This window comes from Notamacropus eugenii, chromosome 5, assembly GCF_028372415.1.
Source record: "Notamacropus eugenii isolate mMacEug1 chromosome 5, mMacEug1.pri_v2, whole genome shotgun sequence".
NCBI classification, from domain to species: domain Eukaryota; kingdom Metazoa; phylum Chordata; class Mammalia; order Diprotodontia; family Macropodidae; genus Notamacropus; species Notamacropus eugenii.
In genome coordinates this window covers 372,875,887-372,888,798 of record NC_092876.1, presented here as the reverse complement: position 1 = coordinate 372,888,798, position 12,912 = coordinate 372,875,887, and the positions used below count along the sequence as shown (strand labels likewise).

General features: G+C 35.9%; 1 protein-coding gene across 3 annotated transcripts in view; it reads right to left on the bottom strand.

Annotated features, from left to right (window-relative positions):
• Window positions 1–786: 786 nt before the first annotated feature.
• RBBP7 (RB binding protein 7, chromatin remodeling factor) overlaps window positions 787–12,912 on the bottom strand; it is a 28,860-nt gene continuing 16,734 nt past the window's right edge. The window contains exons 7-13 of one of the 3 annotated variants that reach the window (XR_011968062.1): window positions 12,220–12,346; window positions 12,006–12,083; window positions 10,650–10,726; window positions 7,077–7,134; window positions 6,897–6,994; window positions 5,313–5,423; window positions 787–896 (exon numbers count right to left, since the gene is read on the bottom strand). Coding sequence is in view for 2 of the 3 variants with exons in the window: in XM_072614273.1 (XP_072470374.1) it covers window positions 828–896; window positions 1,198–1,251; window positions 5,313–5,423; window positions 7,077–7,134; window positions 10,650–10,726; window positions 12,006–12,083; window positions 12,220–12,346 (574 nt within the window). In the remaining variant the exon portion in view is untranslated. Of the gene's footprint in view, window positions 897–1,197; window positions 1,252–5,312; window positions 5,424–6,896; window positions 6,995–7,076; window positions 7,135–10,649; window positions 10,727–12,005; window positions 12,084–12,219; window positions 12,347–12,912 lie in introns of all 3 variants that reach the window. The other 2 variants (XM_072614273.1, XM_072614274.1) reach the window with 2 other exon arrangements.

Here is a 12,912-nt window from a genome sequence, read left to right as displayed (position 1 = left end):
AGTAGCCAATAAATACTGTTAAGCTGTGACACTATAACCACAAGAAAACCTGTCCTGCACAAGCAGTAAGATTTTACATCATGTGGCTGAATAAAAGGCCCTAAAAGGTATGACAGATGACTTGGGGAGTTAATTGATAAGCTTTTTAGTACTACTTCCTAGGATACCTTTCCAGTTATAATGGCTGTATGTTATTGAATACACCTTACTCCAAAACACATCCTTCTGGCAGTATGAGACCTTGGTGAAAAAAACTATACCCTGTTCTAAGGAGTTTTCCTTAAGGCCAGCAAGCGTGACACAGACACAAGTAAAAATAACATTAAAATCATGTTTCATTTTCTCTTTGATTCAACTACTGTGCTGTGTAAATAAACAAAACAAAGCAATTTTTTCGAAAAGATTTATTTATGCAAAGCCAATCAAGTGTTTTGAAAAAAGTAAAAAGCAGTTTTGCATATGGGGGAGGAGGGGAGACACATAGTATACTGGAAAAAATGATTGAATAGGTAGTACCCTGCAACTTACATTTCAAACAGACATGCTGCTCTTGTAACATTCCTGTTTTCCCAAATAGCAAAATGTTGTACAGTATGTAAATAGCTCACTTCAAAAGTGCTGAAATACTCAGGGATTAGGAATGCTTATAATTCAACTATATAAGCTATTTTTTTTGCATTTGAGAAATAAAGCATCCATGTAGCATTACATTCAATAAAAGATATTTTGAATGTATAGTAGTCAAAAACTCGAAAAGATAATTTAAATGAATGTTAGCCACTTCACTAATATCCAGCAATCTTTATTTCATCTTAGGCATAAAAGGCTTAGGATCCTTGACCCTCGAGTTCTGATGCTGCTATATCTGGTTCTTCATCATTGTAAATATTCTCAGCCTGGAAAATAATTAAAATTAAGTTCACACACTTGGCACAAATCATCTAAAACTGTACTTAATGAGAATGGGAAGACCTCATAAGACTCATAGGTCTTTCTTACCAGGAACTTGTGTTACAACATTTCCAATGGCTTTTCACCAAGATGTTTAAAGTAAGAATGAACAACTAATTTCTAAATACATATTTTCTAAAATATATTTCTTTTTATGGAGAATAATAAATTATTCAGTACCTTATGCCATGTTTTATTACAAAATTATATGGTAGCTTTACATGTTTTATTACAAAACTTGCTTACCGTATGGCAGCACTTTGCAAAGTGTTTACAAATATCTTGTTTGATCCAATAACCCTGGGACATAGTAAATAAATGTCAAAGGCTTTTTCTCACTTCTAAAAAGCATTATTTTAATTTTTTTAAGTGATGATACACTATGGAATGAATGGCCTGACTCTAAAGTATATTCTTTGTGTGACTTGGGAGGTTAGAGGAGTTGCTAAAGTCCACTGGTATACGTATACATATTTTCACTCAAAATTTATGTACTCAGGAAACCAAATAATTTTTAGAGAAGATATGCCTTACAAAAATCCTGTGACTTAAAGAGACATTTTCTTCCTAAACCACTTGGGATGAGGCCAAACAGCTTAAAAGCTGTTAGCAATACAGCCCATTTAAGCTGCCAGCAGCAATTCATGTGCAAATGAGACATGACTAACCCATCAGAGGCACCTAAGTGTCAAAATGAAAAGTGGTTAGCTCAAAATGGGGATATGATCAGAATTCAAAAGGTCACATACTAAGAACCTAAGAAAATAGAGAATAGATTCTTTGCACAACTATGGCTAAGGGGAAAGAAAGTTCTTAAAGAAGCATAAAATAGGAAATTTTAATAAAGAAGAGGAATAAAGACAGAATGGGAAATCAATTAACACTAAACAAATAGCAAGATGTCATACCCCAAAAGAGACCTAGTCCAAAAACATTTTTTTCAAATAATTACAAATTGTAATTGACCACATAAAAAGATGTTACAAATCATAAAAGGCCCAAAATTTGGTTCCAGATCAGAAAATGCCCATCTCAAGATCCCACTCTAAGGCAAAATTGTCCAAGGAGGTTAATAGTTAAAAAGAAAAGATCCTGCACATACCAAAAATACACAGCAGCAAAGAGCTAGAAATGAAGTCTTCTGCCCATCAACTGGGAAATGGCTAAACTAATTGTGATACATGAAAACGGAATACTACTGTGCTGTATAATCAGGAAAACATAATTGCTACCATGTAAATGGAATGAACAGCAATAATAAAACTCCAAAGTGACATTATATTTATTATGTGATATTGAATATTAAAGTGATATTATGACATTATAATGAATAAGGTTGGCCCTAAATTAGAGATATGAAAATAAACCTTCCTTCTCTGTGAGAGACTGAATGTGGAAGAATGCAGAGATTTTGATGATGTGACTTAATTGTACTGAACTGGTTTTTTCTGCTTTTTTAAAATTCATAGTTTCAGGGGGTGGAGCCAAGATGGTGGAGTAGAAAGACGCACATAACTCTAGTTCTTACCCCACAGCCCATAAAATGCCTGTAAACAAAAGACTCAAGAAATTCCAGACCAGCAGAACCTGCCCCAAGTGACCTGGAAGGCCAGCGGGAAAGGTCTGTTGCAGGGAATGCAGAGTGCACCATAGTCCCCCGCCTTGCGTGCATCAGGGGGAGGGAAGTCCCTAGCAACAGTTCCCACACCTGCCAACCCACAAACACCAGAGGCAGCTTCAAAGATCAGTGAGAGGGCTTTTTCACATCCGTGACAAAGGAGCAGGGTCCTCCCCGAGCCCTGGCACCAGGCAATGGCAAAAGGGCAGCAGCTGAGGTGATAGTAGCCCTGCAGCAGGCATTACTGGAGCCTCAGCATTAAGTCCCTGGGGGAACCGAACAGCTGATCTGAATCTCAGCTGTGAGATAGGCAGGAGAGTAAACTCCTCTCCCTGGATTGTGCCACCTTGAAGGAACTGAGAACTTACAGGTCCCCAGAGTATATCCTACTCTTGACAAAGGACCCAAAAGTCAAGTAACTGGTTGGGGAAATGCCCAAAAAAGGGAAAAAAAATAAGACTATAAAAGGTTACTTTCTTGGTGAACAGGTATCTTCTCCCATCCTTTCTGATGAGGAAGAACAATGCTTACTATCAGGGAAAGACATAAAAGTCAAGGCTTCTGTATCCCAAATATCCAAAATAAATATTTAATGGGCTCAGGCCATGGAAGAGCTCAAAAAGGATTTTGAAAATCAAGTTAGAGAGGTGGAGGAAAAATTGGGAAGAAAAATGAGAGATGCAAGAAAAGCATGAAAAGAGGGTCAACACCTTGCTAAAGGAGACCCATAAAAATGCTGAAGAAAATAACACCTTTAAAAATAGGCTAACTCAACTGACAAAAGAGGTTCAAAAAACCAATGAGGAGAAGAATGCTTTAAAAAGCAGAATTAGCCAAATGAAAAAGGAGGTTCAAAAGCTCACTGAAGAAAATAGTTCTTTAAAAATTAGAATGGAACAGATGGAGGCTAATGACTTTATGAGAAACCAAGAAATCACAAAACAAAACCAAAAGAATAAAAAAATGGAAAATAATGTGAAATATCTCATTGGAAAAACAACTGACCTGGAAAATAGATCCAGGAGAGACAATTTAAAAATTATGGGACTACCTGAAAGCCATGATCAAAAAAAAAGCCTAGACATCATCTTTCATGAAATTATCAAGGAAAACTGCCCTGAGATTCTAGAACCAGAGGGCAAAATAAATATTGAAAGAATCCGCTGATCACCTCCTGAAAGAGATCCAAAAAGAGAAACTCCTAGGAATATTTCAGAGTTCCCAGGTCAAGGAAAAAAATACTGCAAAGAGCTAGAAAGAAACAATTTGAGGATTCTGGAAATACAATCAGGATAACACAGGATCTAGCAGCTTCTACATTAAGGGATCAAAGGGCTTGGAACAGGATATTTCAGAAGTCAAAGGAACTAGGATTAAAACCAAGAATCACCTACCCAGCAAAACTGAGAATAATACTTCAGGTGAAAAAATGGTCATTCAATGAAATAGAGGACTTTTCAAGCATTCTTGATGAAAAAAGACCAGAACTAAAAAGAAAATTTGACTTTCAAACGCAAGAATCAAGAGAAGCATGAAAAGGTAAATAGGAAAGAGCAATCACAAAGGAGTTAGTAAAGTTGAACTGTTTATATTCCTACATGGAAAGATAATATTTGTAACTCTTCAAACTTTTCTCAGTATCTGGGTAGTTGGAGGGCACACGCACACGCACACACACAGACACACAGACACACACACACACACTGAGCACAGGGTGAGTTGAATAGGAAGGGATCATCTTTAAAAAAATAAAATTAAGGGGTGAGAGAAAGGGAGAAACAAAATGGGGCAAATTATCTCTCATACAAGAGGCAAGAAAAAGCTTTCCAATGGAGAGGAAAAGGGGGGAGGAGAGAGGGAAAAAGTGAAGCTTACTCATCACATTTGGCTCAAGGAAGGAATAACATGCACACTCAATTTGGTATGAAAATCTATTTTACACTATAGGAAAGTAGGGGAGAAGAGGATAAGCAGGTGGGGGGGATAAGGAAAGGGAGGGCAAACGGGAGGAGGGACCAATTAGAAGTAAACACTCTTGGGGAGGGATAAGGTCAAAAGAGAACAGAAGAAATGGGGGGCAGGATAGGATGGAGGGCAATATAGTTAGTCTTACACAACATGACTATTATGGAAGTCATTTGCAAAACTACACATACTGAATTGTTTGCCTTCACAGCGGGGATGGGTGAGGAGGGAGGAAGGAAAAGAGGTTGGAATTCAAAGTTTTAGGAACAAATGTTGAGAATTGTTTTTGCGTACAACTGGGAAACAAGAAATACAGGTATAGAAATATACCTTGCCCTACTGGACAAGAGAGAAGATGGGGATAAGGGAAGGGAAGGGTGTTAGTAGCGAGGGCACATTGGTGGAAGGGGCAATCAGAATGCAAGGTGTTTTGGGGTGGGGGAGGGACAGATGGGGAGAAAATTTGGAACTCACAATTTTGTGGAAATGAATGTTGAAAACTTGAAAGAAAGGAAAGAAAATTCATAGTTCTAAAGGATAGGGATGGGCAGCGGGAAGATAGATGAAATGGCAAAAGAAAGGTGAAAGAAAAATTTAAAACTGATATAGAGGTGAAAAGTTAAAATCACAGCTATTTGCTGTTATAATAGCATTTACATAAATTTTTAAGCATTCACACAAATAGCTCTAAAATATATTTAAAATCATGAAAGTTATTGTCATTTGAGACCTTACTTCCAAATAGCAAAATTAGGGAGGTTTACAGCTGTACACTCACCATTTGCCAAATCTGCATGATGTTATCCTCAGAAACAGAACAAATTACCCAAGGCTCATTGGGGTTCCAACTAAAATCCGATATCTTGGCAGTGTGTCCTCCGTGAATAAACTACCAGTAAAAATAAAAGTGTCGGTAAACACACAGAAGATGCAGGAGCTGGTTTTCTGTAACATGCTGTATGATTTACCTATATGTATATTACCTAAAAGACACCTACCTCAGCATGATACTGTTATAAATCAAAAGTTGTCATTTACTACCCAGTTAAATCCCAGGGAAATATTACATCATGGTATATGTTGCTAAAGGTTCCTAAAAGATGTATGCTATTTTGCCCTCAACATCAAGACATTTCCCTAAAAAAATACCACCAAGAACTATTTAAAAAGTTTTTCAGACCTCCACCTAGCATGGAATACACTTCAAGTTCTAAAGTAATAATCTAGTGTACCAAATACATTAAATACTTCTAAATCTCCAGGAGTTTCCCTTTGGGGGGTGTGTTCTGACATCATGGATTATGTCAGCCCATTGTGACAACTTATAACCAGCACCACTGGAAAGCAAAGGACTGGAGGATGACAGACTTGGGACCTGAATGGACCTCAAAGGTCAAATGGTCAATAGCTCTTCATTTCAGAGATGAATTATCAGAGAAAGAAGGTTGCATAATCTTTTTGTTTGTTTTGGTTATCTTTCCCAAAAAGATAAGGGAAACAAAAAAAAAATGTTCAAATCGTCTCTACCTTACATGACAGAAGTACATAAAGGAAAAGTGAAACAAGAAATGTATCATAAAGAAATGACTGAGAAACAGCAGTTTGGAAGAAGAAATCACTAGACCACTGCAAGGTATGGGAAAGCTTCCTGCAGAACAGATGTGAATTGAGTCTTGAAGGATGGGTAAGAATTAAGTACAATGGAGTCAAGGTTGAGGAGAAATAACCTGAATTCAAGTATAGAGGTAGAAGAGAACCAAGCATATTCAGAACAGCCAACAGATACACATACTCGTCTCACTGCATCCTTGTATGTGGGCCCAGGGCCTTACACTAAAATAAATGTTTGTGTAACTGACAATGACTTGCTAAATAAGTCCAAGCATAGGGAGAGGAATCCAGGGAAGTTCACCAAACAAAAAGATTGGGAAACACCAATTTTCAGGATATTGAATTTTAAAGTCAGAGAAAAACACCAAGACTCTTTACTTTAAAAAAGAACTTACAATGAGATTAATTTGGACATTCCTCCTGAAGTGCAGGGGACTCATATTTATAGCAGAAAGAATCCAAAAGTGTGGGTTTGATCCTAGTTCCAATACTAAATGCACAACGAGTCAGGGTTAATTATTTTACCTTTTGGGGCATACACTTCCTCATCTATGAAAGGAGGAGACTACAACTATGATTACTACTAGAAACACTAACCCCACAGGGTCACTGTGAGGATCAGATAATTTATATACCGAATATAATCAGAAATGAAACACCACAAAATTTTAAGTGTAAATGAAAATTATTCCATTATACAAAATTGTCAGGGACAACACAGCTCTTGTATGAGGTGAGGCGTCAATCGTACCTGTAAATCAGTGACTGCTCTAGTGTAACAAATTATAACAAACTCCAAGGACTTTCCAAATTCTCCTGCACTGGAATTTTTGTGGTTCTGAATATTTCCTAGAATAAGCAGGCCATGTGTAAAGGAATTTGATCTACATAAAGACGTCAAGTCATTTGTACATTAAAGCTAAAGACATACCAGAAGTTCTGGAGGTCCATCTTCAGCATCTTCAGCTGATTGTTCTTCTCCAATTTTACTGTAAGAAAAATAAGAGTACCTAAATTCTTGTCATCTGAATTAATGAAAAACGAAAGGTACTGACACCACAGAAAGCACATCTTATTAAAAAATTGTTTTAAAACCCATCCTTTATCTCCTATAGCAGTTAATATAATGCCTTGAAGATACCAAGCAAATTGAATTAATTTTCCATAGCACGTACCTGGTAGAAAACAAAATGGAGCCAAAACTCTGTAAGGCCCCACTGGCACTCTTAAGATATAAACACTTTACTATTAGAAGGTGAACAGTAAACCAAGAGATATCAAAATCTGTGTCTTTTTTCTATTCCATTTAAAGAACAGTGTGTGTTCATCCTTTGCTGCTGCCATCACAGAAATAATGATATGACTTGCACTTGACTTTGTTTTGAGTAAGGGAGGGCTATGCAGGTCACCAGCCTCACTTCTCCTCCACAGCCATCTGAATCCAGTGACCAGATATTCATCAAGATGACTGGAGATGACCCAGGATGAGGCAACTGGGGTTAAGTGACTTGCCATTCACACAGATAGTGAATGTTAAGTATCTGAGGTGAGATTTGAACTCAGGTCCTCCTGACTCCTGCACTGGTGCTTTATCTACTGCACCACCTAGCTGCCCCTAATGAACAGTAAGTGAATAAGAGTTATCACACATAGTTAGTGGTTCAGTTTAAGAGAAGTATTTACTGGGTTTTCAGTTTCAAGCTCCAAGCTCTAGTTCTGAATCTAAACCCTGCTATTTCCCCCAAACCTCTCCAATTTTTAGTTTCTTCAACAGTCAAATGAAGGGACTAGACTGGATCATCTCTATGGTCCCTTCTATCCTAACCTGCTCCATATAAAGTTACAAAAACATTATGTAAAATTTTAGTTACAGAATCTGTAGAAAACTGTTGTTTTCTTGCATAAATGACTTCTAAGAGGTCAAGTATCCAGGGAGAACAGTCATGCTCCATGCAATCTTGGTGAACCCTCTCCAAGTCAATGGAGGGTCATGAACACAAGACCCTTAGAGAAGGAGAAACTGGAAAGAAGTTACAATATTCTGAATCACAAAATTTTAGGTGGAAAAAAATCTTCAAGACCACAAAGAAAACTAGAAAAATTAAGACTATGCCATGATTGTGAACAGCCACACATGCTACACTTTGAGGCTCTAATTACATCACTATCCATTTTAGTCCTTTTGTTGTCATGCAGTCATATCTGACTCTTTCTGACCCCATTTGAGTTTTCTTGATAAAGATACTGGAGTTGTTTGTCATGTCCCACCGCTCATTACAGATGAGGAAACTGAGGCCAAAAAGATTAAGTGACTTGCCCAAGGTCCCACAGCTATTAAGCAGCTGAGGCCAGATTTGAACTCAGAAAGACCAGGCCTGGAGCCCTACCTACTGCTACCTTTAGGTCCTCAATTTTTATTAAATATAGCTAAGGTTTATTGGATGTCACATGCCAGACAATTTCTTACCCAAGAATAAAATGCAAGAAATAGAGCAATTTTAGAAGAGAAATTTTTTTTAAATAAAACATTTTGCATGAAAGTCAGCTTGTCAGAATGCTTGGGCACTGCCCTTTTCTCCACTGCAGAAATACACCTGCTTGTTTCTGTCACTTTCCATTTCAATCCTTCACTTGCTACTTGAGTAAATTCACAATAGTTGACTGTGAAAATTTTTTCCTTTGAAAATGATTTTAGAAAAGTATTTTTCCCACATTCCCCTGACCTAACATTTGTTTCATTTTTCTTTTTTGTCAAATTTGCTGGAAAGATCAAAATATGGCTGTAACTTGCATTTCTTTAATCATTAATGATCTGGATCATTACTCAGACAGCTACTGATAAGTTGGATTTCTTCCTTAGGGAATTCCTGTTTATATCTTTTGATCATTTATTAGTTACAAAATAAATCTTATTTGTATACAATTAATCAGTTTCTTCTATATCTTGGAAATCATATATCTGTCAGAGAAATTGATTTTCTCCAGTAAAAAAAGGAAAGATATTTTATCTTCTTATGTGTGGCCAAAGTTTCTTCCATAGGGACACCTCTCCAGCAGAAATGAAGATCTACTCTATATAATTTCTTTTCATGCTACTCCTCTCATTTTATTCCACCAAAGTTCTCTTTTGATGTCTCCTTGTGAAATGAAGGCTATTCAAGCACAGCCTGATAACTGTCAGGTTCTTAACCTAACTCAGGCTGGACACTAGGTGATGATGACTCCTGTGGCCCTGGTGACCCATGACAACAAGGAAAATGCAAAAGGGTAGCAGTCCTTTATGTATGTTCCTTTGTTTAAAAAGTGAAGGTGGCAAAGTTGTGGGAAAAGGGGTCAGGAAGTAAAAAGAATCAATCACATGTTCTTAACTACTTTACAAACCTTAATTTAACTGACGGTACCCCAAATGTGAGATTCTTTTGTCCAGTGACAAAAAAAGAGGATACACTACTGGGAGAAATGAATTACATCAATACTGACAATATCCTCAGAAATAAAGTAACTAGAAGATATAAGCTACAGTTAAATGGAAAGTGCCCCCCGTAGATAAGTGGTCAAATGAAATGAACAATCCTGAAAAGCAGTATTAATTATCACCAATAATCCTCCAATTCACTAAAAGACATGCAAAATTAAAACCACCCTAAGGTTTCACCCTTCACACTCAACGAATTTGCAAAAATAGTATTTCAAATAGTCAAATTTGGGGATGCTGCAAAAGCAAGTCACATTAGTAAGCTCTTGGTGGAGATGTGATTTTGGCTAACCATTCTACCAAAAAATTTGGAATTATATGGAAAATAAAAATAACCAAACCAGACTCAGAGATGCCCTTTGCTGGGCATGTAACCTAAGAAGGCTAAAAACAGGGGAAAAAGTTCTGATATGATTAAAGGAATAAAAAAAATTTAAAAAATTCTTTTTATGGTAGCAAAAAAAAAAAAACTGATTGGAAAACAGCTAAAGAAGTAAGTCTTATGAATGTAATGAAATGAATGCTATTATATTGTAAAAAGATAAATAAAAGGAATTTAGAGAAACAGGAAATTTTTATGAATTGATGAAGACTGAAAAACAAAAAGGAAAACAATACATATAAAATTTCAAATAACCAAATTCAAATAACCAAAAGAATAAAATGAAGCCAAACATTTTATCGATCAAAGCTGAGATGAGGAAAGTCTCTTTCCCATTTTTCTTACAGAGATGGAGGACGATGGGTACAAAATATTGCATATAACCATGGCTGAGTACATAGGTTGGTTTTGTCTTCCTTTGTTAAAAAGGAATGGCATTCAGGTTGAAGGCTGGGGTTGGAGTTATATAACCACAAATCATCATAATGTGGAAACAAATGACATCATTAAAAGATGAATTTAAAAATAAAGCGAACAGACTAAAAAAGAATGAAAAAGTTAAGCAAAAAATGACAGTAATATTAAATAAGCAGCAAACCTGGTAAAGACAGTTCTCAAATCTTGTCACCAGAACACAAGCTTATTACCTTAAATCCCATACATTAAGACGTCGATCAGTACCACTTGAAGCCAAGATAGTTTCATTATGTGGAGACCAGTGAACCTAGTAATAGTTTGAAAAATGAATAGCAATTAAAAATTTTCTAAATACCAAAGATTATTTCTTACATGCTTTGTAGAATATAGTCAGTTCCCAACTTGAAAATGAACTTCATTTCTAAAGTTGCTAAAGTGGATTATTTGGATGGACACAATATAGATGAACTTATGGAATAATAAAACTGTACTCCAAAGAAAAGGCAGCATTTAATAGAACTAAGTCATAAATTACTAAATATGCCCTTGACTTCTTTCCAGGGTATTTACCAGGAAATATACTTTACTTGAGATTAAATTAACCTAAAAGAAACTTTCATTTGAGGAATTTTAGGTATTGTAATGAAGTAGGAAAAAAAATTGAGGACATCTGGGGAAATCACACACACACACACTCACTCTCACTCTTTCTCTCTCTCTCTCTCTCTTTTTCTCTCTCTCATCCTCTCCTGTTCTGTTTTTTGAGAACCTGTCCCCAGATCAGTTTCCCTAAGCTGTTCTTTCCTGTTATAGTTTCTTCCTTTCCCCTACTTCTGAACTTTGGAACCTTTTCAAAGCTCCAAATTTACCTTCAATGGCTCCTGTGGCAACATCAGATTGTAGAAGGAATGTCAGCTTCTTGAAGGGCAAGGCCTGTCCTAGTACAAGTCTGTCACTATCCCTAGTGCTCTGTACAGTACTTGGTAGGCAGTAAGTATTGAAATGATTGATGATGAGGATGAGTTTGGCACTTTTCCCCACACAGGGAAGTTACTGTCAATAAGTGCTTATTTACGCTACCATTCATCTTTAACTTAAGGTTCAGAAAGCTTTTCAGAATTAAATTTCCCCATTTAGAAAGTTCAATAATTCTCCAAAGTTTCAACCTAATTAAAATCAATAAACTGCCATAAAGATTCAACTAAAATACAATTGGTGTATTACAAACAAAATTTAAAGAGATTACAAAGATTTACTCTGTTTTTCTCTTTATTGTTAAAATAATTACAACTTAGACAGAAAACTCTTTGCCAGTCCCTAAATTATCTCCTGAAAAGCCTATTACTGGAATTTCTTAATTACCACAAATCACACATCTATTTCATTTGAGTAAAATCTGACATAATATTGAATTAATCTTGGTAATGAGCAAATTACCAAATAGGTGAGCTCAGTATCAAAGTCAGCTCCAAAGTAAATTCAAGTATTCCCAAGAACAGAGTGTTATAAAGGACTTATAAAATTCTTCAGTCTAACATTAATGCAACAAGTTAAGAAAAAAAGTACACTCATCATGCTTTACACACCTGGAAGATTTCATCTTTATGAGATTCAAAGGAGTGGAGCTTTAATTTTAGATTACGCAGATCCCACAAAGCTACAGTCTAATGAGAAAAAAACGGGAAAAACAACTTTAAAGTTTTGGGAAAAATAAACACTGTAACATGACATATTTACACCATATTTGTAACTATATATACTATTTTTACACATCCACAGAAATTCAAAAAATTTAGAAACCTTATCAGCTGAGCCAGTTGCTAAAATGAATTCACTGTATGGATTAAATGACAGACAGTTGACCTCCGCGGTATGAGCATCCACAGAGTGACTTGGCTTAGATGTTGTATTGGACCTGGTATCCCAGCTGTAATTAAGAGAAAAAAAGAGTAAAAAAGTATGTACCTAGCCCACAAAGCTATAAATGACATACTTTTACTAGCAACAATCATTTCCATTTTAACATGGATACCAATTTTATACCAATTCTTAGAAAATATTATTCCTGCTATCAATATCACCTTAACAAAGCCATTCAACACACGATAGATTCTACTTTATATGACATGATGATGAAAATTATAAAGAAAAATCATTAAGACCTATTTCTGACAATTGTAAATTCTACCCAGGTAAACAGAATGAACTTTTTTCCTTAGTATCTTTCTCTATATTTTTAACTTCACTCAAAAGCACAAAGCACCACAGATTTAGAACTGGAAGGGATCTGCCCAATTTAGAGATAATTTAATACTAACCTTTCACTTTACATATAAGGAAATTAAAGTGTAGAGAAGTTAAGAGACTTGGCCAAATTCATACACATGGCAAGTTAGAAGTCCTGGGATTTGAACAGAATTGAGATATTTAGCTACAGTCCTGAAATTCATTCACATTTATACTACTTGTCAACTAGAAAAAACAAACAAAACC